Source organism: Myripristis murdjan, chromosome 12, assembly GCF_902150065.1.
Source record: "Myripristis murdjan chromosome 12, fMyrMur1.1, whole genome shotgun sequence".
NCBI classification, from domain to species: Eukaryota; Metazoa; Chordata; class Actinopteri; order Holocentriformes; family Holocentridae; genus Myripristis; species Myripristis murdjan.
In genome coordinates, this window is record NC_043991.1 from 7,618,505 (window position 1) to 7,642,938 (window position 24,434).

General features: G+C 43.9%; 3 protein-coding genes across 3 annotated transcripts; 2 read left to right on the forward strand and 1 right to left on the reverse strand.

Annotated features, from left to right (window-relative positions):
- The first annotated feature begins 222 nt into the window (after positions 1-222).
- On the forward strand, positions 223-5,253 carry nim1kb (NIM1 serine/threonine protein kinase). The gene is made up of 4 exons (XM_030065530.1): positions 223-467; positions 1,547-1,848; positions 1,963-2,231; positions 4,458-5,253. Exons 2-4 carry the CDS (start codon positions 1,575-1,577, stop codon positions 5,211-5,213), a joined length of 1,299 nt encoding a protein of 432 aa, XP_029921390.1. The 5' UTR covers positions 223-467; positions 1,547-1,574; the 3' UTR covers positions 5,214-5,253.
- Positions 5,254-6,950: 1,697 nt separating this feature from the next.
- Positions 6,951-8,070, reverse strand: LOC115369003 (growth arrest and DNA damage-inducible protein GADD45 gamma-like). The gene is made up of 3 exons (XM_030065496.1): positions 7,925-8,070; positions 7,602-7,809; positions 6,951-7,482 (listed from the first exon to the last, which is right to left on the reverse strand). The coding sequence occupies exons 1-3, from the start codon at positions 8,065-8,067 to the stop codon at positions 7,369-7,371; spliced, it is 465 nt and encodes a 154-aa protein (XP_029921356.1). The 5' UTR covers positions 8,068-8,070; the 3' UTR covers positions 6,951-7,368.
- A 2,798-nt stretch (positions 8,071-10,868) lies between these two features.
- On the forward strand, positions 10,869-11,858 carry LOC115369016 (growth arrest and DNA damage-inducible protein GADD45 gamma-like). The gene is made up of 4 exons (XM_030065509.1): positions 10,869-10,886; positions 11,207-11,307; positions 11,418-11,625; positions 11,745-11,858. Exons 2-4 carry the CDS (start codon positions 11,207-11,209, stop codon positions 11,856-11,858), a joined length of 423 nt encoding a protein of 140 aa, XP_029921369.1. The 5' UTR covers positions 10,869-10,886.
- Positions 11,859-24,434: the final 12,576 nt, after the last annotated feature.

Consider the following 24,434-nt stretch of genomic DNA (forward strand, 5'->3'; position numbering starts at 1 on the left):
TCCTAACCAACAAGTTGAAAGTATACGTGTTGCATGGTGCATGTTTTGGCCTCACATTCTACACACTCCATTGATGTTAGCTGTTTGACGGGATTGGGACAGTCCTAAATAAAGCCAGGATTAGAGTTCATGACACCACCTTCATCCCCAATCAGTGAGAGGCGGGTGAAGCCAGACAGAGAAGCCCTGACTGTCTGTCCAGTTTTCTGGTGGCGCGGACAGACACCCCGCAGCTTCCTGGCCAGCAGCTCAGTCTGTTAACAAACACAGACTGAGCTGAAGGCATAGACACACCATGGTGACATTCTCAAATAATTTCAGCATATTGACACAGATGGTGTCGGATTTCAGCATAACACTTGAGAAGATTTCTTTTTCTGTATCCCACTGGGCTGTTGGAAATAGAGTTTTCTAGTATTTTTGCCTTGCCATGGACTCTACGGCTGTATCTGGAGTTTGCGAACTTGGTAAGAAAACTCAGATGATACTTAAATTGAAAGTGAATGAAATTACTGGACCTGTTTTTGCAAAATGTATCCTGCCTTGCCATGTTGTGGTATGAGTGCAGACAGTGTTGTTTCCAGTTTTTGATATGCAGTATCTATGTTGCAGTGCTGAGAGTAATGAAAAATGAATATGAGCAGAGAGTAACGAGAGTAATGTATCTGATGCTGGTTGCAGGTGTTGAGTTTAGTGTTTGATTTTTAAATAGACTGTTCATGAAAGCCAACAACTCACAATTATTAGCAAGTACCACATATTTCAAATGCTGAATTGGCTGTAATGCAAAGAAATTCTTTATGCATCATCATCTTGACATATTTTGACCAAATCACTCATACATGCACATCAGTGTGTCAGTGATGTGCATGTATGAGTGAAAACATGCATGAACCATGACACCGGATATATTTTGAGCACAATAATGGCCACTTCAGGTCAAAAGTGCTCAATAATTAAAGGCCCCTTTTTGTCCTCAAATTGTTTGTAATTATTTGATATGGCCCCTCTAGTGAGTAATGTCAACTTTATTCCTGGCCTTATTCTGTCATGTGACCTTTGCAGCAAAGCAGTCATTAAGGATCACACATCATAAGTGGTTGTGTAGCTTTGGTTACTTGAAGTGGAAACTTCACACTGCAAAAAAAAAAAAAAAAAAAAAAATCCCAATTTGAACACCCTCATGAAAACAAATGACAAAAATCTGCTACTGGTAATCTGATAATCCAGTAATCCTTGATTTTATGGCTAATCAACGTGATTCCACATTTTTTTTTTTTTTTTTTTTAATCATTTTCTTGATACGACAGGGCTGATATTCTGCATGTTTCAGTATATTTATACTCTTTCCTGGGAAAATTCCTTAAACAAGTGAAACTGCATTGGAAACAAATGGGATTATCTCATCCTGTGGGCAGATTGTTTTCACTTGTTTTGAGAAAAACAAGATCTTAAGGCTGAACGTGAGATCAGATGACTTGCTATGATGGAGATTTATTTGTGGCAGTGTGTCCCCCGACCATGATTTGACAAATTATTTTTGCAGATGACCTTCGCCCCAGGCTGCTGTAGAGATGCCAGGAAACCAGTACCAGGTAGCGAGCCACAAGCTCCACCACAGCCAGTACAGCCTGACGGACAGCTCAGAGGCCGGCACGGAGGATGACGAGGCCGAGGTCACACTGCGCCCCACTCCTTTGCAGAAACTCACTGCAGACATGTGCAAAGATGAGAAGATCATCAAGGAGCTGATCATAGGCCGCAGGGTGGGCTTTTACAAAGTCCGCGGTGAGATTGGCTATGGAACTTTCTCCAGGGTCAAACTGGCCTTCCACGCCTTAACCAAAGGTAAGCTGTAAACTGTGACAGACTTAAGTCACTGATTCTCACTGAAAAAAGGTAAACATGCCCTCAAGTCTCTCCAGCGCTGATGTGTGACGTCCTCCTCTGTCTCCATCCTAGACAAGGTGGCCCTGAAGGTGCTGGATAAGACCAGGCTGGATGTGGAGGCCCACCGTCTGCTATCCAGGGAGATCTCCAACATGGAGGTCCTGCATCACACCAACGTGGTCCGTCTGTACGAGGTGGTGGAGACGCCCAGCCGTGTCTACCTGGTGCTGGAGTACGCAGGAGGCGGCGACCTCCACACCAGGATCTGCGATGAGGGCAAACTGTCTGATAAGAACAGCAAGATCACCTTCGCCCAGATCTTATCTGCCATCAAATATTTGGTTAGTTTGATATAAATATGTTCTCTTAACTATCATTTTATTGGTAATTTTCATCATGAAATTTTGTTCATTTATTTATGCTTAGTCATGCTAAAATCAAGGATTTCAAAGGGAGACCTGCCTAAGAAAGCAGCAGCATTTTAAAGATATAACGTTGAATGTAACATTTCTATATAAGGTGCCCTTGATGAGTTCAAAATTAACCGAAAAAGACCAGCTTAAATGAAGGTATCATGGTGGGGTCTTGGTAATGAGTCTAAGGCACACTTTTGTGGAGGGGGAGAAAAAAAAGGAGGAAAAGATAGAGAGAAAGATGCTGACACACTTCAGCCCAGTGGCCTTAATGAGTTTGCACAGGTGTGTTGTAAGGAAATGGGAGTAGGCGCTTCCAGTTAAAAAAAAAAAAAAAAAAAAAAAAAAAAAAAAGATTTCTTGTTAGTAGTTGAAAAATGCAGTCGTGCAGAAAATCGTTTCAAACATGGCTTAAAATAAATCTTTTTGTTTAGACCTGGGAAAAAACCAAAACAAACAAACAAACCAAAAGAAAACATTGCATTTAAATGAAAAATCCAAAATGTCTGTTCGGACAGTCACCCCGCCTTGTGGCTCGTTTGATATTCCCTCTGCTTGTAGGAGTGTCTCATTGCTGGAATGAGATTCACTCCAGCGTCTAGCCATGTGGTCTCGTCTCTATTGTTCGCTTTAATGGCATGTTTGTGTGTCTGAGTCTGCATTTTGTGCGACCCACATAAAAAAAAAAAAAAAAAAAAAACATCCACAGGGGCAAGTGAGGCGGCACACAACGTTCGCTGGTGTTGCAGTCGATGAGATCTTTGTGCTGGTGGATGTAATTGCTTTTGAGGTCTGCCAATGTTTGGGTGTGTCGAGTGTTTTCACAGTGATTGCACTTTGCCACCTCTGTCGGTGCCCAAAGGTCTTCTCAGCCAGGAGTTTGTCTCTTATGGAAGGTGTTTCTCTGTAAGAGAAAATGGGAGGATTCTGGGAAAGTTCTCTGTGAGGGGAATCACAAGTGATTAGGTTCCAGTTTGATCTGATGATTTGTTTAATGCGAGGGGCCTGGGTGCTGCATATGGTGGTGAAAAAGTGATTAGTGTTGTCAGCTCTGTCTTGTGTTGCTGCTTTCTGGCATGCTCACAAGATGAGATGGGGCTTGTCATCGGTCATGTTGTGAGATTGTTCTTTCTTTCTTTCCTTTCCTCCTTACTTGTCCCTTATACATAAATGTGCTTTGGACCCCCTAGAGAGACCACACCATGTTACTCAAAGGCAAACTAGTCTCTTTTTGTCCATTTTCTGTCATATAGTATCATTTATTTCTCAGTCCTTGTCTCTAGAGGTCAGTCACTTTTAGAACGTGTCGTATTAGAAAACATTTTGTAATACGGCCGTTATATTTGCCAGGTGCACTAAGCTGTACATGAATTTGTCTTGATGATACTGGTGACATAGAGCAGACTTACTGGCAGCATACAGGGCTTCATGCTGATGCTGAGGCATAAGAAGAAGATTTCAGACACAGTTCAAAGGGGCATTGTAAAACATATACTGGACAGGACAATGCATTTGACTCCACAACGTTATATGTCTGTATCCGTTCAAGCAGTATGTCATACATTATTGTTAGAGCTGTCGAGAAAAATGAGTGGCCAATAGGACCAGTGGATAAAAGGCACTATAAGAAAATCATATTGAACAGGATGAGGTGCATGAGATAAATTTTGAGTGTTAGAGAGTATACTGCATATCAGTGTTTACAGGAAGTGTTATTGGCCGGTGCAGACGGGTGGAAAAAATGTGTGGGCTGGTAGGCTGTGAGTCTTTTCAAGGCTTAGGCAGCGTGACTGCTCTTAGAGAGGAGCTGCTGAACTAATCATGCCTTAATGGATCAATGCAGTCCTGTGGAGAAAAGCTTTTAAAACATATAGCTGTCCGGGTGCTCAAATTTCATAGTCTGTTTCACCCTATCTTTGGATAATGTGGCACCACGAGCGCCAAACTGCAATTCAGATCTGGGCTTATTATCATTTAGTTGTGAAATTCAAAACATTAAACTGCATTCTGTTGAGTATGAGTGGTTTACAAGTATGCATTGTCTGTGGATTTGGTATTGCTAGTCTACTTACTTGCCATATTTGCAGAAACCATGACCTCAGATTTGTTAGCTGTGTAGAAATACCAAACCAACTCATGTTTTGTTGTGTGCAGCACAACAACAACATCATCCACCGGGACCTGAAGGCCGAGAACGTCCTGTTCACCAGCAGTGCCTGTGTGAAGGTGGCTGACTTTGGATTTAGCACCCATGTCTCAAACCGCAACAATGCCCTGGACACCTTCTGCGGCTCTCCCCCCTATGCCGCCCCGGAGCTCTTCAGGGACGAGTGCTACGTGGGGCCCCCTGTGGACGTGTGGGCCATGGGGGTCCTACTTTTCTTCATGGTGACTGGCACCATGCCGTTCCGCGCTGAAACCATGGGCAAGCTGCGCCGCTGCATTTTGGACGGCACCTACACTATCCCTCCCTGGGTGCCGGGCCCCTGCCAGAGGCTGATCAAGGGGATCTTGAAGCCCGTACCCACAGATCGTTACGCGGTGGATCAGATGTTGGGCTGTGACTGGCTCTTGCCTGTGGAGTTTCCATGGTCACTGGTGCCTCCCGATCCACCGAGCCCCTTCCGCCTGCTCGACTCGGACCCCGGGGAACTAGAGGACGAAGAGGAGGAGGTCAGGGCCTCTTTGGATGAGCTGGGATTTACCGTGGAGCACATACGGAACAATCAGCCCAACAACAGCCGGAGCCCTGTCACCGGGGTGTACCGTATCCTCCTACACAGTGCCCAGAAGAGGCGGGGCTGTGACACTGTGCCTGTGGTGAGGGGCATGGTGCGGGACCCCAAGAGGGAGGGCCTCCGAGCCTACAGGGGCCTCAGGCACACCTCCAAGTTCTGTGTGCTTTCATAATAAACAAAGACATACAACATCACAGTTTTTCTTACAGACCTATTTTATGCCATTATTGTATTACTGTTTGTAGTACTAGTGTTATTTTATCTTCTTTTTTCTTTTTTCTTTTTTCTTTTTTTTTTTTTACTGTGGTTTTGGAAAACAACAAAACATAGTGTTTACTGATGAATACTGAAGAACTTTTTCACAATATAACTTTTGATAGATTTGATAAGTCACTCAATACTCCTATGAAGGGATGTTTTTTTGTGTTTTCAAAAATAGCCCGAGGTATTTGTGTGAAAGTGCCTGATGAGATTACATTTTTAGGGAGTGTAAACAAATGTAAAAGTAGCTTTATTTTGAAAGCTGATGTATAAATTGTTTGCCTCTTGTATGGTAGTCATGCACTGATAATGCAAAACTAAGCCTTAGTGAATCATTATACAGCAGCCTGTTTCTCTGCAACTGTCTGCAGGCTTTGAGGTGTAAACTACACCCTAGTATTATTTTTTTTAATATATAAATATGTATTTATTTAAATGAAAGTCATCCTTATACCCATTCTGTCTGTTTAAATGCTGCATATAATGTACTGAATAAAGTGTAAGAAAACTGATGACTCACGCAGATCTCTTTGTTAATTAAAGCAGGTGGTGGCTGCTGCACCCAAACAGAGCTGATCTCACTTCAGCCGCCTTTGTCGAGTGTTTACTAAAGTTTCACTAGTGCCTGCGAGACTGCGAGTAAACAATAGCCCAACAGCAGCTGGCAGAACACCAGATGATATGCAGGACCCCTCTACAACCGGCCCAAACCAGCCAAACCCTGCCCCTCTGGCACTGAAGACCCAGCACCCCAGCTCCTCCCTTGCCCGACCCCCACCTGCAGAAAGCGGCAGATGGCGCGGCGTGGCTGCGGAGACATCTGCAGGCCAGACAATAGGCGCTCTGTGCGGACCGCTGGATTTGACAGCCGAGTGCTCCGCTATTGTGCGCTCCCCATACACATGCAGATGAGCGCCTGGAGGAAGGAGGGACCACGGAGTTTTACTGCAGGGACAACAGCGACCAGATGACAGACCTTAGCGCCTCCTATGCAAATTTGCGGAGTTGTAAAACTTTTGTTAGTTTCATATCTCCCCTAGCCCAGCTCAGCACTCTTTCCTCACAAAGCACACACACACACACACACACACACACACAAACACAAACTGCATTATGGCCCACTCGCACATAACCTGACAGATGCTGTTGGAAACTTATTTTTCATGCCAAGCCAGCCGTGTCGAAAACACTGCAAGTGAAAACACAAAACACCAAAAATGTATAGATATTTTTTTGTTTTATTGAAGTATTAATCATGACATTTCCCAACAATTCTGAGGTGGAACATTTAGAATATTATAATCTTTCCAACACAGTTCCAACTTAATCAAATTTTCTATTAAAGTCACATCTTTAAATGAAGGCTATATACTGTCTACATTATTGTTAGCTTTTTTTCTTAAGCACATTGTGAGACATTCTAAAGTTAAACCTTTAGAGCATTACAACGTTGTTCAATATAAATTTAGTCTTAATTTAGTCATTATTCAAGTTCTAAAGTGAAACCTTTAGAGAATAAACTTTTTTTTTCTTTTTTACTTTTTTTTTCTTTTGTTGTCATTGTTAAATTTCTAAAGTGAAACCTTTAGAGAATTAAGACAATTCTGGAAAGTGGGAAACATTTGCGCTGACTGCAACTGGTGTCATGTTGCTCAGCAAGAGGACATTTTAAAAAAGTCTCTTTTTAAGAATGCCTCTTTCTCAGCACCGCTTCTTCTCCTGCTGCGCGTGCTTCAACGTGCGACATTTTGCTCTGTGGACCACAGGACGCAGAACTCGCTTCTCCTTTCTCTCCAAACCTCATCCGCACAAAGAATGAGGGTCGATTTGTCGCTCTTGTGGCATACCCGACCTCATTCACATAAAGAATGAGAGTCATCTTGGCATGGACGGGACAAGAGGCGACGCTCACGGGGGCCCCGCGGGCCGGCGCCGTGCTGCCTGGACGGAATCCTCCTCAGGAGTATCCAGGGATGAGTAGAAACAGTGTCATCCTCTTCACAAGGATGAGTATTTCCATTTAAGAAGGTTTGCAGCATCTCAGACGAGAGGAGCAAAGTCCCAGATCAGCGCTCAGGGAGGGTGATCTCAGGAACCCAGTCGTTCAGACTGCGGCTCTCCTCACAGAACAGGTGCAGCTTCTCCAGAGCAGGGTCCTCCCATGAACCATCAGCCGGGTTCTGTTCAAACACAAGCAGGAAGCAACTTTTAGTCACAAGCACATCACAACCACTTCACGTTCACATGAATCAAACACACTCATTTGGAAGCTGCTCAAGCAGGATGGAGGTGCACGTACCGTGATGAGGACGCAGTGAGCATCTTCAAGCTGCTCAGCCTTGTCACCAACAATCTCAGCCAGGCGCTGCATGTCGCTCACTCGGACGATGCTGATGTCGTTGTCGAAGCAGAAGGACTGGATGAGGGTGAAGTGGATCTGCAGAGCGATGTCACACTCAAACTCCTCATCCATGGCCAGGACACAGAAAGACACGCTGTCTGGGTCACTGTGGAAACACAATAAAAAAAATAGTGAGCACATATTCAGTAACGATCCAAATTAAACTGTATGACAGATGGAAATGCAAAAGATATGATGACACAGCAGCAGCTCATACTTACAGATTCATAATTTTAGCAGACTCGTAGACACCGACGGTGAGGTTGTCGTTGTCTTTAGCGGAGAGCAGGACTTCTTCCAGGGCTTTGCCGGTGCACTGGAGCCGCTCGGCGGGTTTCTGGATCAGAACCTCCTCAAGAGTCATGTTGTCGAGTTAAGATATTCCGCAAGGGAGCTTTAGAGAGTTTGTGTTGTCGGAAGGCAAATCCGAGACGCAGTGTCCTCAGATGCTGAGTGTCCCTGTTTTATACCCTGCAGCTCGTGCGGGCGAGTGAATGCGCTGCGCTCTGATTGGCTGACCTGAATGGTGTATTGGTATGATAATGCTATTGTCACACTCCGGCTCGTGGCAGATTGATAGGGGTCATCGAGCCACGTTCTGCCTCGGAGCAGGGCTTAGGCAGCCCTGTAAAAAAATAATTTTATTGTAAGAGTTTGACTTCATAGTTGTAAGCTATTTTTAGGCTATCCAAATTGGTAAAAACACACTTTTCCTATAGCACAGATTTGTAGTGAAAAATAAATTCAGACATGAAGTTTTGCAAACTCTCACAATACATCTTATTGGTGCAAAAGCAAACACAAATTTCGCCTTAGACACAACTGGCATTTGGATAATGTTTTGTCTCAGGATGAGCTTTAAAAGTTGATCATCTTAAAAATAATTACGCTACGTGACCCAAACTCTACAAAAACAGGCCTATGTACAATCCTATATATTAATATTTGGGGAAAGTGAGTGTATAAGCAGTAGCATGGAGAAAGTGTGCAGAAGGCGTCCCAGCCCTGCACCCCCATCCCCTAAGCGAGCTGGAGAAAGGGCAGGTGGATGATGCCATCTGTAGGACTACAGACTGGCTAAAACGGCCTCATTGTGCGCGCAGAAGCCTCTATTATCAAGAAGCCCATACAAATGCAAATGACCAGCGCGTGCCAGAGCGCTGTGCGTGCTGCACAATCTGCACTGCTGGACCACGTGGCTATCAGCTGTCCAAAGCCCTTGCATGGTTTTTATTTATTTACTCGAGGGAGTATAGGGACTAGGCCACTTGTTTTTTTATGGGCAGAAATCTAAAGTTTAAAATAAGTTACTTACAGTTTGGATTTGGTTGCTTTTTAGCATTAAGTGTGTAAGATCCACCATCTACACTTAGGTTTAGATAATTCTAATTTCATGACTTGTTTTAAGAGTATTTTAGCATAAAGTGATTGTTTGCTTTCTGTTGATTTTCGTGCCTGTGATCAACAACTTTTACGCACGGCTCGATTTCACACTAATTTCGACTGTTCAGGCAGCTTCTGTCTACAGCTGATTCCCATTTGTTTATTTTTTTTTGGTTGCATAAAAGCTAGGGACAGATCTTGCATCGGGTCAGGCGTGCTGCGACTGCTGCGTAAATAAAGGGGCTGGAGTGGGGAGGTTGTGTGGGCGACACAGGTTGGCGGTGATTGATTCAGCACCATTGTTCTGTGGATGGCAGAACGGCAGATGGAGGACTGTGGCTATGAGGACCCCCTCCCCTAACCCAGGTCAACCGCAACCCTAGGGCGCGCCGTTCCTTTGTCCGCAAGTCTCTACATTCGCCGGTCTGTTGTCTGAGTTTTGATTCAATTTGAATGCGAAAGGAAAGATCTTATGGTCTAAACTCACGACAAAGTGTCACAGCAAACGTTATCTCCAAAAAAGATGCCACACTCAAGCGTACACAGACTAGGAAGGACAGATAAAATCACATTTCAGTTTGAGTTGTCAACACTTGTAAGAATGCTGAAATTGTGTTTTGTTATACAACACGGCTGTCTTATCTGGGACGCACCGCAGAAGTACAGCAGACAAGCGCAGTAGATGGCATTTGTTTTTACTCGATCGCTCCTCGGGCGATATTGGACCAGCTGGACAAAAAGCTTCGGACTAAGGTTTGATCCAGCTGATAGGGGCCCAAACGCAGGGCTATTTTAGGAAGGATCGACTTGCATGGCAACAGGGCAGGCGCGTGCAAATCGATACCGACCTATTGTTGCTGAGGCACATCTGCCGGACGAGGCCCCTCCCCAAAAGTGCGCGACAGGTGTTGGTGGCCGAGGCTCCTCTCTGGTGACCTACGGCAATTGAGCAAGTCTCTTTGTGCGGATGCAAATTTATCTAAGGCAGCGCAGTAACTCTGAGTTTCTTAGGCTTATGGCTTGCCGTGTTTCAAAATAACACTGTCTGACGTGGGTTAACTGATTTGGCACCTAGAAATCTATCGCGCCGTCTGCTTCATGGACCATAACAACCTTTCTGAACAATACATCAGGGATAAATATAGCCGAACTCGAGCATAAATTTAGTAAAGGTCTGCGTCGGGATTCTGTTAAACTGAGAGGCTCAAATCATATTTGCAGTGGAATGAATAGCTGCATCGCCTGCGGCCATTACGCAGAGCAGGTGCTGACTTATTGTGCAGCAGTTTCTCTTGTCGACCCTTCACCTTCCCCCACGGACAGATGGCATCTTTTGGTTGCTATGGAGAGTGGTGCAGACATAGAGATAAAGCATGCAAGCATCTCCAGATGCCACGCGCCTCAGCCGAGGCCTTGCTTTACGCATGCAAAGCAGCGGCGCGTGCCATGTCTACTCTGATCTCCAAAATCAGCATATACAGTGAAATTGGTCGCAAGTCGGAAGTCAGTCCGATATACAATGAAAAAAAAAATAATAGTAATGCATAATGCCATCCATCATAATAACAATGCCTCATCTATTTAGGTTCTGATTTTTTCGAGATTTTATAGTAGGCTATATGGGCCAATTTTCAACTTTTTTCATGATACTGGAGACTCTCTTGTATCGGGGCACAATTTCTCAAGTGACAGCTCTGCAAATGTCATGCAATTTTCTACAAGGTCTAAGCTTGAACACTTTCTAAAGAAATGATTGGAAAGTGATTTCATTCCAAATCTACCTCAACCTCGGGGACACGTGTCTAGGATTTATCTGCGCTTAATTATTCCTGTAAACTGGGGGCATCAGATAAAGGTCACAGAGTTTTGCATTTGATGTATTCAGTCACAGCTGCCCCACCTTTCCAACTTTTCTCTATAGGCACGCGCCCGTGTATGTGTGTGTGTGGCGGGGGAGGTCTCCCAGGCATTGTCACCAGACAGCCAATCACAGAGCGCGCGTGTGCCGGGTTTCCGCTATAAATACGGGCAAGATTGTAGAACCAGCACAAACACTCATTTCTTGAATTTCTACCCACATCTGCTGAAGCTCATACATCAGACTTTGAATTAATTTCAAGATGCAGTCTCCTGGCAAATCCCTGAGAGAAGCTCTGTTCTCTGCTCAGAGTGAGGATCGCCTCACTGTTGGAGTCTATGAGAGTGCCAAAATAATGACTGAGTAAGTAACCAATCATGCTGAAAAATGACTTGTGACATTGTCTCTGAATTGTCTATTTGATGACCATATGAGTGCGGCAGCTAATAAACATCACTCTTATTTGCTCACAGAGACCCAGACAGCGTGTCTTTCTGTGTCCTGGCCATGGATGAGGAGTTTGAGTGTGACATCGCTCTGCAGATCCACTTCACCCTCATCCAGTCCTTCTGCTTCGACAACGACATCAGCATCGTCCGAGTGAGCGACATGCAGCGCCTGGCTGAGATTGTTGGTGACAAGGCTGAGCAGCTTGAAGATGCTCACTGCGTCCTCATCACGGTACATGCACCTCCATCCTGCTTGAGCAGCTTCCAAATGAGTGTGTTTGATTCATGTGAAAGTGAAGTGGCTGTGATGTGCTTGTGACTAAAAGTTGCTTCCTACTTGTGTTTGAACAGAACCCAGCTGATGGTTCATGGGAGGACCCTGCTCTGGAGAAGCTGCACCTGTTCTGTGAGGAGAGCCGCAGTCTGAGCGACTGGGTTCCTGAGATCACCCTCCCTGAGCGCTGATCTGGGACTTTGCTCCTCTCGTCTGAGATTCTGCAAACCTTCTTACATGGAAATACTCATCCTTGTGAAGAGGATGACACTGTTTCTACTCATCCCTGGATACTCCTGAGGAGGATTCCGTCCAGGCAGCACGGCGCCGGCCCGCGGGGCCCCCGTGAGCGTCGCCTCTTGTCCCGTCCATGCCAAGATGACTCTCATTCTTTATGTGAATGAGGTCGGGTATGCCACAAGAGCGACAAATCGACCCTCATTCTTTGTGCGGATGAGGTTTGGAGAGAAAGGAGAAGCGAGTTCTGCGTCCTGTGGTCCACAGAGCAAAATGTCGCACGTTGAAGCACGCGCAGCAGGAGAAGAAGCGGTGCTGAGAAAGAGGCATTCTTAAAAAGAGACTTTTTTAAAATGTCCTCTTGCTGAGCAACATGACACCAGTTGCAGTCAGCGCAAATGTTTCCCACTTTCCAGAATTGTCTTAATTCTCTAAAGGTTTCACTTTAGAAATTTAACAATGACAAAAAAAGAAAAAAAAAACATATGTATTGACAAAAAGTTTATTCTCTAAAGGTTTCACTTCAGAAATTTAACAATGAGAAAAAAGTACTTAAAAAAACACTAAAGGTTTCACTTTAGACCTTAAAGAAAAGAAAAAAGAATGGTGTGAATTTGTTGCCACATTAGTTATTTGAAATACTGAGTATATGTGGAAAGAAAAACAGGAAAAACAATTGTACCAGGTTTCATGTAGAAATGTTTGAATTACTGCATATCTAATATTTTGTATGATGAAAGCCAACAAATAAAAAAAAAAAAAAAATGGAATTCAGTATGACTATCTGAATTTTCTTTTAAATCTACATCTGAGGTTATTCCACAGTTGAATTGTGTCTGCAGCACAAATCAAGTCAAGTCCTGTGACTTTACACTCTCAGTGGTATTTTAAAGTAAGACACTGCCTCTGAATGTTATGTCACAAATGTGAGTCTACATCCACTTGAAGTCACTCTGCCACTCAGATAAATTGAAATACACCATGGTTCGTCAGTCCTGTATTTACTATCCATGCAGACTTTAGCTGTTAACTCTGTGTGCAGTCTTTTGACTTGAGACACACAATAGCATATTCCTGGAACAGTGAGGTAAAATTGTTGCCTCCCATGGTGAGAATTACCTGGAAAGATATGACAAGTAATGAGTTTTGTGTGTATCTCAGAACATTTAAACATGAATGTTCTCTTACCTGAAGGCAAAAGCTGCAGTTAAGCGTTACAACATTTCCGCTAAAATAAAAACTCTCACAGTTATTGCCATTTTCTTGTGGAAAGCCAAGGGAAGTCTTTAGTCTAAATTTGTAAGATGGCAAAACTCACCAAGATTTTATGTCCAAAGAGGCGCTTTGACAATAAAATTGATGTCGACTGGGTTATTATGCACATGTCAAGCTGATTGTTCCTTACTTAGGTTTAGAGTTGACCAAAGTTAATAATAATTAAACATAGCAATATCAGAAAGCTGAGATTTATTCAAGTGAGAAAAAAAAATGCAGTTTAGGTTTGAGGGAGTGATCCAAGGTAACAGACACACCAGTCATCTGAATAGGGCAAGCAGTTATATACAGCCTGTATGAAATTTACCCTGCAGCAAATAATGGAGAACTTTAATTGCCTTTGCTGAACCAACAGGTCCTTTATTGAACATTTGGAGCCAGTAGAAAATTCTGAATGAGGAGAACAGATGAGAATACATCAGAGATTTAATCCCTGAACTTCTCCAGTGGCGCTGCTCAGTGATCAGTAATAGAGGACTGGTTGTAATGGGCAACTCAGATGTGCAAATATGGTTAGCCACATAAATGTGAAGTAGGACAGTGATTAAAATGCACTTGCGGGCTCAAGAAAACCATATCCTGACAATTTAAGGTTAAATAAACACTGAATGTGGTTTGTTGCTTGTGGGCAGGTTCATATTCCAGTCGACGGAGCGGGGAGGAGGGATGCACTGGCAGTTTAAGAGACCATAAAGGGTCAACTCAACAAAAAACATCCCCATCAACCACTGGTGAAACTACCTCCAAGCGGTTCCCCCGTGTAATACAGGGGGAAAAGTCCTGAATAAGAGTGCTTCAGATGCATTATGTTGTGTGTATTGTGGAAGGGATAGTGTTAGTGGTTGATGGTGACCCAGTGTGCAATGACAAAAACAGCACGCTGACTTTAAGTTGTGGAAGTGGCATCAGTGGCATTACTCTATATCCTGTCCTTATTCAAAAGCAAAGCAAATCAACAAAATGGAGTTCCAGCTAAATGAGAGTGCTCTTTTGCTCCTGGCACACGTTGTTTGTGAATAACAATTTCTCATTTGCGATTCAGAAGTTTTAAGGGGCCTTTGTGTCCTTGGAATCAAACTCCAAAGTCGCTCTGACCCAGCATGTTGCCTGTCACTGCTAACCATTGTGGAGCAGCAGTCAACAGCTGCTCCAGCCCCCATGCCCCAACTCTGACCCCCGCATTCAGACACATGCCTGCCACATGCACACACACACACACACTGCTCAACTCAAGTCCTTAATCCATATGATCCTGTCATATGACTAAGCTTTTCTCCAAGAACAGTACGTTTCAATCATTGCATCGTGTGTGAGCATGAACCAGCTTTACTATTTACCATGCCATACACACATGAACACTCACTTGCACACACATATTGCTCTTTCACAATCATGAACACACACAAACATACACCCATACACTGTCTATATCAAATGCAAACCACAGACCTGCATTTGAAACAGGCAATCAGCCCTTAAAAATCTCCCTGGCAACCAACTCAAGACTCACTCCATCTGCTGTCCCATATAATGACATGGACAAGAGGACAGAGGGAGAGAGGGAGGAGTAGGTGAAGAGAGGAGGAGGAGGAAAGCCATGTGCCTGGCACAAGCCAGCTATTATTCATCCTTTCAGAACCAAATCCTGACTAAAAACACCCTCCTCCACCCATCAACTGGCCAGCCCACCACAGTCACCACCAGCTCTCCACTGAAGCCACAACACAGTGAGACTCTGCAGCATTCAGCACCATTCACTTCTAATTTTGCAGTAATAAACTTATTTCTACAGCACACTTTCCATCAGTACCCTACTGTGTTACAGGAGATGAAACAAACAGAAATAAAAGCTATCAAGCTAAATGATTAAAATGTCAAATAAAACATCTTCTCTGTAAAGATGTGCTTTAAGAAGATGACTGTAATTTTACCGGTTGTAGCTCCTCAGGTTGGACATTTTAAAGATGAGAGCTCTGAGAAGCTTTTGTCTTCACTTCAGAAGGCACTACAAGGATGTATACTTGCATTTAATCTGCACACATGTTGTTGGAGTCACTTATCTGAGGCTGAAGCCATGTACAATAGCAAAAGCCTTGAGTCTGATGCATGGATAAGGATGTACATGCACTGCTCAGGAGGGGCACAGTAATGCGGTTTCTCCCTGTCTTTGCTCTTAATAAAAGCTCCTCTGATATCCAATGCTTGATGCTTGCATGTTTGCCCCAGGGGTGTAACAGTTCATTCATTACACTGATGCATCGATTATAGACCCTGATGATTCAACTGCATTGATAGGCTAAAAGATTTAAGAGAATTAATTGCTCTGACTTTTGCCTGAATTACTATGAAATGCTCTGGAAGGCACTGAAACTTTATTTTATCAATGTTCGTTCTTTTAGACCAAAAGAAATGTTGAAGCACTTCTGTTGTCTGATTTCACCTTTTACATCACTGGTGTCATATTATTGCTTATGCACTTTTATCCAATGTCCCTTACAGCACTGAATCAAATCACTGTGTAAAATTGTGGCTTAAATTCGAAGAAAACTGAATCATCCCAAAGTAAGAAAGAAATGCTCTAAATATGACTCACCAACTTGTGAATTGTGAGACTTTGTTAGTGATTTGAATCTCTGTGATTCACACACTCAGTCTAGGGTCTTTAAATGTATCAGTGTGCTTGCATGTGAGTGTGTATGTTTGTGTGTGTCCATATGCACATTCATATACACGCTTGTTGGTAAATGCATGTTTTCACCCATACTAATTGTCCACGCATGTAACAGCACGCTGGATGTGTGTGTGTTTGTGCATGTCCGTGCTTAATGGACATTAGCAGCGGGTGGGTGTTTAATTGCTCTGTGTCATAATATGCCATCATCTGAACCCTGCAACCCCTCACCCCAGCCAACCCCGGCTGCCCCCTGCCTCAACCCATTTTACAAGAGCTCTGTTCCAGCCACATGGCCCTTCTCAAGTGTCCTTTCAATAGCCACCCCCCCACCCCACCCCACCCCACCACTCTCTCTCTTTCTCTCTCTCTCCACTCTATTCTCCTTATTGGTGAGCTGAGGCTGCCCCTAGAGCTACAGCAGATGGTACTGATGGGTTGGATGATGTGTGTGTATTATGTGTGTGTGTGCGTGTGTGTGTGTGTGTGTGTGTGTGTGTGTGCGTGCACGCATCTGCCCGTGAGGGAGGCGGATCTGTACGATTGGTGCTTTGTTGGACCACGTTGCCTTGGATATGGGCATCGGAATCCCCTCCCCTCTGGAGCAGGTCTTGCAGAGTCTGTTGTGTTTCTATTTTTAGTGACGCCCAAAGTCACATGACTGGATTTTTCAAAGTGATATGCAACATAGTTTGTTCCTTTTTTAATGCCTGGTGATCAAAATGCATCCTTGACAAAAAATTTTACAACTTACGTTTATTCTATATATATATTTCCTCGCTGCTAATCTGCAACACTGAGCTGGGCTTCAGTGTGGTAATAATACCCAGCTTTTTCCTGATATGAAAGTGATGCTTTGTTGCATCCCCTTTGTGCCCATTATGACCATAAAAAAGTCTGGGTTATTATGGCCTTTCTGCATTGGGTACCAAAATGACCTGTCTGAGAATTTTTTTCCCTGAAGTTGATGTATATATATTAGAGAGTAGAAAAGTTATTAAAAAAAAAATCAAGACTGATTGCAGTCTAGCACTGTGGTGACCATAACTGCAAGTAAAAGAGAGAAATTCCACTTTTGTAAAGGCAATTATGTAATTATTAGCAGCTTATAACGCACATTTGCTTATCTAATGCTGCATCCAAACCCAAATGTGATGTCAATTTTTTTCAAAACAAGTTTTCAAGGGACCGAAATAATTTATGAGTTCCTGCTGAGGCTCAGCTATGCACCTCTGTGTGTGAAGAGTGCATGAGACAGGTAAGCATCTTTCTTTTATTGTCTTTTTTGACACTTTGGAGATGCACATAATCTATTGCAGAAAGTAACTGATAATAAATTACGGCTTTCCCCCCTCACTTCTACATTAAAACAGGCACTGGATTTGAGATATCTCCAATCCTAATTGAATACTGAAATAATAATATGTTGCAAAACACAACCAATACAATTTTGTTGCTGTGGAGCCATAAAGCATCTGTCCTAACACCAGTAAGTGCTTTAAGTTTGCAGGGATGCTGGTCTCCGTCGGCCCCCCTCTTGTCTGCTCATACGCTTTCTCCCAGTCTGCTAACTATGCTAATATGTTCACCACCATTAGCATAACCCTGCTGTTGGTCTGCTCCGGGTCACACTGGGCTCAGGGTCAACGCCTCAACTGATAAATCTGCGCTCATACAAAGGCATGTGTGCAAACCAACACACACACACACACACACACAAGAATGGTGTGTGTAGAAATTGTAGATTTGTGTATATGCACATACATAAACATGCGGCTCGCAGCAGTAGTGCCCCCCCCACACACACACACACACACCCACACACCACCACACACGTGCATACACTTGCTTCTAAATCTGTCCTCTCGCCCACATGTCCCCCATTTCCTCAATCGTCAGCTGTTCATGCTAATTTCTATTTCTGATGTTTATCAGACAGGCTCATTTCAACTCATGATTAATCTAATCACTAATTAGATTAACATATTTGAAGCCCCTGAGGGTATCCTCCCCAGAAAAACAGACTGGTGTAGACTGGAGACTCTCCAGCCTGGTTGTAAAGGATTTTGTATTTTTATGCGCTGGCAGTTAACATTCAGCGAGTATGATCTTGGTTTTCTAAGTGGGAATAATAAAGAGAATGTTTTATATGTAGTGTTTTGTTTGGAATTAAATACTGTTGTACCACTTAAATATGCATTTGTTATTTTTAGGCATTTCATAACTCAAAAACCCCTCTGATGATGATCAAAACTTTATTTGGCTCCCGCTTCCCTTGTCAGCTAGTGCCGCTGACTTGCATGTGTTTTTGTGAACACCACATTACAGACACACGCCGAGAGAGAGCGGAGGCAGCGTGTTTGTGTGTACCACACTTCATCTGGAGCAAAAAGAAAGGAGTGTGCGGTGCTGACACATGCTGCTCACTGTTGCCAAAACACTGGTCTCCCTCTCCATACAAGGCTGAGGCCCTTGAGGGGTCCCCTCCCCTCCAAGTGGACACAAAGACACAGCAGCAAGACTGTGCACGTGCGTGTGTGTACGTGTGTCTGAGCGTGTGTGTGTGTGTGTGTGTGTGTGAGACATGTTGGCCTGAAGAGATTGTGCTGGCCAGCTGTGGTCTGAATGCTGTCTGTGTCAGCAAGCTCTGCCAGTCTTGTGTGTGTATTTGCATGTGTGCGCACTCGCATGTATGTGTGTGTGTGTATGTGTGTGTACACATTTCTGTATGCATTGTGTCCTGCAAAGTGATCAGGTGGCTCAATATGCTTGTGTTGTGGCACTGTCGCCGCCACACACCCTCACCGACACAAAACTCAGATAAAAGCTACAGCCACCACTTTTACATCCACGTCAATGGACACCGAGGAGGGTGGGTGGCGGGTGGCGGGTGGGTGGGGGGGGGGCTTCACAAAGGTGCACTGAGACCTCACCCCTCGTTTCCTTTTGTCTGTAAGAATGGCGAGGTCCAGGAGCAGCTGCTATGGCTGCACAGGACATTTGAGACGCTCCTTTTCACCAGCACAAAGTCTGGAGCAGGGAGAGTGCGGGCTGCAGGGCTGGGGGGGTTGCACAGGGAGGGGTACGACCAAGAAAGGGTGGCAGAGCATGAGTGTCCTGACGGAGGGGGGGGGGGGGGACCGTGTCGTTTGGGAGGGGGTTGTTGGGTGGCTGAGGGGTTTGTATACAAAACGACAGGCACACTTTGCCAGATCAGTGTAGCGCTGGCTCCCCATTCATGGTGGAGATCAGCAGCAGCAGAGGGGAGGGCGGGGGGGAGGCTTCAGGAGGCCCCGGCCCTTTAAAGTGAAGAAGGAAGCCTTTAAAGTTGACAGGCATTAATGTGAGTCCATCAGTCACGGCACAAAGGACTCCCGGAGGTCTGCCATATGGTCACAGGCAGATCATCTGCTCAGGAATCACTATTGATGTGAGCACTAAAATTCAACCTCAGCCAATGGCAGCGCTGACGTTGCCCCAGCCCACCGAGCTACCACAGCTCTCTAGTTTCTGATTGGTCGTAGTGGTGTTGTGGTTAATAAGGACAGCTTAAGTTAGCTGTAGATGTGAGTCAGGCAGGTGGGTAATTTTGTTCTTTCAGTGCCTCTGAGTAATTAGCATTGATGAGGACAGTTAGATTTAGGAGTTATGCAAACAGTATATTATATTTCATCTGCCTTGTTTCTGTTTTGCTGCTATTTGTGTATACACTCTTTTCTAAAATGCACTAAGTAATAGAAGAACTGGTTTCTAAAAGTGTAATCATATAGTAAACCAAGAAGTCACTTTTTTCATTTCCCTTGAGTGTGATATTAAATCTTTTCATACATATTTTCATTGCATGTGTTTATTGTCCTGAATGCACTGATTTTGAATCTGAACTGAATGTTTCTGTTCATTTTTCTAACTCCAAAGAGCAAATTTCCCCAGAAATCACAACATCCTGTGAAATGAATGAACACAATATGCTGCTCTCGCCTCAGCCCTTGTCTGAAAAGCGTGTGTCATGCGCCATCCAGTGGTACAAGCATGTCGCTACAATCTGTATCGTCCCTTCCCAATCGGCATCTGTCTGTCCTGCAGGGTTGACGTCGCGACGCAAATGAGCAAGCGCTGACAAGAGGCAGTGTCAGAGCTTGTTCACATCGAAATCTCGTTTATGTTATTAGTTTTATTTGCTGCAGCTGTGTTTACCTGCTGTCTGTGAGAAGGGCCCATTAAGACATTAACAAGTTATAGACGATGCAAAGTGACAGTGAACTGACACAAAAGATAGATAGATAGATAGATAGATAGATAGATAGATTTATACATTTTCTGGGGGATACCTGCACTGTAAAAAGTGTATCTGCACAGCCACCTATTTACACTTGAATTTGTGTTATTTTTCATTAGATTGCATATATTACTTGCATATTTAATATACACTACTCACAAAAAGTTAGGGATATTTGGCTTTTGGGTGAAATTTATGGAAAATGTAAAAAGTTCACGCTACAGTGATATTATAGCATGAAAGTAGTGCAATTAAGTAGAAGCATACACTGGTGATTTCCTCATCTCAAACAATTTCTTGAAACAAAAGCCAACAACAGTGGTGGGTATACCACAACAAAAAATGTCAGTGTCAATAACTTGTCATGTGCCCTTGAGCATCAATTACAGCTTGACAGCGACGTCTCATGCTGTTCACAAGTCGACTTATTGTCTGCTGAGGCATGGCATCCCACTCTTCTTGAAGGGCGGCCCTCAGGACATTGAGGTTCTGGGGTACAGAGCTCCGAGCCTCTACACGGCGACTCAGCTGATCCCATAGGTTTTCTATGGGATTCAGGTCTGGAGAAAGTGCAGGCCACTCCATCTGAGGTACCCCAGTCTCCAGCAGCCGTTCCCTAATGATACGACCTCGATGAGCTGGAGCATCAAACAATTTTGCCGTTAAACTCCTTGTTAGAGAACAGCAACTTGTGCAAAAAGTACTGAAACACTGAACAGTTGGACATGTGCATTCAAAAGTTTACAGAAGGTCAAATGAAGTTCACCTGTAAAGGTTATAACGCATTTTAGGTTCATCCTGAAATTTCACCCGAAAGCCGAATATCCCTAACTTTTTGTGAGTAGTGTATATGCATTGTTTCAAATTTTCATTTAGTTTCAATTTTTGCAATTGCATTATGATGTGATATAAAGCTGATATTAAATCGAGTAATGTCTCGGGTAGTGTCTCAGGAAAAATATCTACATTCATTCAAAATAGTCCTTGCTGATTATTATCAGTTTAGCAATTTGTCACTTTATTTATTATGTATTTATTATTCATTCATACATTTGTTCCTTCATGCTTTATTTGTCCTGTCTCTCCCATAGGGGTTTGATCAAAACATACCAGATTATGTGTTACTGTAGTATTCTTTCTATGAATCACAGGCACTGCTGCATTATGTCAAATAAAACCTGCTGCAATTAAGACAACATCTGGCTTGTGACGTTCCATGTCAACACAAAGTTATGACAGAGGCGGGGAGCGCCCTAAAGCTGCTGCTTCAGTTCATTGTCCTCACAGTGACTCCTCAGCTGTGAGTGGCCCTTTGGTTTCATGACTAACGCTTGTGAGTCACTCAAAAAGGCTGGTGGGAGATCTCCCTCCATCCATGAACTGCACAGCTCCTGTCAGCCTGGTGATTACAGAGAAACAGCGACACCAAGTGGTGAAGCGCCACTCGTGCACCACCCTGTCTTCACTCAGTGGGTTGGTATGACACCATGTGGTTTTTATTGAGTGTCTCAGGCCTCAGCATCATGGGACTTCTTGGGAAAAATAATTAAGCATAAATGGCCGTGTAAAACTGAAACCAAATAAGAAAAAGCGCCTCAATCTTTTTACTGAGCAATTTTGTTCAATTGTTCTATGTCCTGCAATCTCTCCCTCTCTCTCTCTCTCTCACACACACATACACACACACTCTCTTTCTCTCTGTCCAAATCTCAACCCTTTGAGGCAGATGGCCGCCCACCCAGAGCTGGGTTCTGCTCGAGGTTTTTGGCCCTGTCAAAAGGGGTTTTTCCTCACCACTGTTACCCTGTACTTGCTGTTTGGGGAGATTTTGGTCCATGGATTTGGCCGGTATCAGTTGTGTTTCTGTAAAGCGCCTTGAGACAACTTTTGTTATGATTTAACGCTATACAAATAAAATTGAATTGAAAACTGAACTGAACACAAATGACAAAACATTATCCTCAAAAACATGGCTATTTTAAGCCATTTCATTTCCTTTGGTTTGCTTGTGCTCCAGTTTCTTGCACGGTTAGATCGTCCCGGACGTGCAGATCCTCTGTTTGGTCGCAGAATGTAACGACGAGGGGACAGATGGATTAACAGATGCTGGGATTACTCACACCGACGAGAGAGGACGTTTTGTTGCTCATGTCAGCGGGTCAAAGGCAGCATCAAACGTGCTCGCCACATATTTGACAGGAAACGGACGAACCTGAGTCTTCCTGTGTCCAAAACTCGGACCACCCACAACGGCGTGGGCGAGGAAGGAACAGGCTCTCGAGAAGGGCTTCGGCTCACAGCGAGGCTGACTGTTTACTGAGTCAATATAAGAGCTGTGTGTGGTCGGAGGTTTGTGTTAGAGGCCGCATTAGATCCGTCCGTGTTACCGTCTGAAAGATTTGCAGTCCAAGCAGCCCGGAGAGGTGAACGCTGACAACTAAGCCATTAAAACATGTAGAATCGCCAGCATGCACTTAGGTTCACGTACAGTCCATTACACAGAGGGACCGAGAGAGATGAGTGAGTTTGACAGTCATCCACGTCTAACTTGTATAACTCCTCAATGACTAATAGTCACATTTTGCTTGACTTTGGAAGGAGCTACTGTTGACTCATTCTTTTTCTTTCCCTGTCAGACCTTTTTTTTTTTTTTTTTTTTTTTTTTTTGGAGATTCGGTCCTCGAGCTTATCTCCCAGCAGATTCTCAATACCACAAAATGTCATGTGCGCTCAGACACAAATAAAAGCATGTCGCCTCGGTGCATGTCATCGTGGTCATGCCTCAAAACATTTTGTGGGGCGGCTCGCGCAGCTCTGCGACACGTTTTTTTTTTTTTTTTTAAATTGTATTTCCAAGGCAGACTATGCAGTTTCAAAGGGGAGGGCGCCCACCTTGTTATGATGGGGTGAAGAATGATGAATGTCACTCAGTTTCTCAAAGAAATATAGCTTAGAAATGCCCCAGGAGTTCAGGACGACCCAAAGTATAAGAGCATTTCACTCCCCTTTTTTATGTTTTTGTGTACTAAATTGGCACATTAATTCTATGGCTTATTAGTCTTGGCATGATCCTGAGGGGTTTTTGCCCTCCCATTTGAAACGGCATAGTCTACCTTTAATTAATCTGTTGTCAACATGTCCTGTAATCATCTATTGTGCTTTGGGATCAAAACGATTGCGCTTCATGTTCATGTTCTAGTTCCAGTTGTTTCATCGTGCTCTGTTTTTATTCATGTGTCTAATTTTCATTCTGGAGGTTTGGGCTTCCGGAGCCCAGGAAATCTAGCTGTCAAAGGACAAAACAAAAATGGAATTGCTTTGAAACTCGGCGGTGTGGAGTTTGTGGTCAGCTGGATCTGCATCGCTGCGCTTTGAGACGGTTAGTCCACCCTGGACCTCCGACCACCGGCACAGAGCCAAGGACTCAGCTCCAAACTGATCTGATCTTTGCGTCTCTTTGGATTTTTGTCTCTTTCTTGGTCTTTCGGTCTCTTTCCCTCCCTCTCTTGCTCTTCCTCTCTGTCTTTAACTGTTTGTGTCTTTGTCTCCGTGTCCCTCTGTTTTTCTCCCTTCTGTCTCTTTTTTCCCTCCACTCTCTTTATCTCTCTCTCTCTCTCTCTCTCTCTCTCTCTCTTCCTCCGTCCCCGTGTGCATACACAACCAAGTGGAAGTCATTTCAGAAAGAAATTAACACAGGAGGCTAATACTTCCACACAGCAAATTGGATTCTTGCGCTTGACTGACTCCAGAGTATCACTGTATTGCACAGGACACAAAGTCTCCGTGCCGTACGCCAAAAACACACAAACTCAGGGGACCGGACTGTGTTGCTTCCAGACAAGTAACAAGTAACCTCTCAAAATCAGCGTGTCATCACATGAGAGCTTGGCTGATGGAGCACATCGTCCTTTATTCATTCATTTTTGTCTCTTTCTTTGTTCAATTCAAAGAGTCAAGTTGAGCAGCAAAATTTGTATTTTAGCAAAAACAAAAGACAAAAACACTGCACATGTTGAAAGTGGACAACTTGTAGCAAAAAAGCAAAACTGACTTGCATCAGTCTTGCCTTATGGCAAAAAAAAAAACCAACTGTTTCACATCCAAAGTGCACAAATCAATAGCTCATTGCTCAGAATCCACCCACCTCATGTCCAAAATGCTTATTTCTCGACAGATCCTAAATCAATTCAACATTTATTTCTAGTCGTAGTTCACTGTTTCCCACAACACCGTCCTGGTTAATAGCGCTGCAACACAACTGCTAATTAAAGCTGCTGGAAAACCTGTGTGGTTATTGCAGCATGGAGC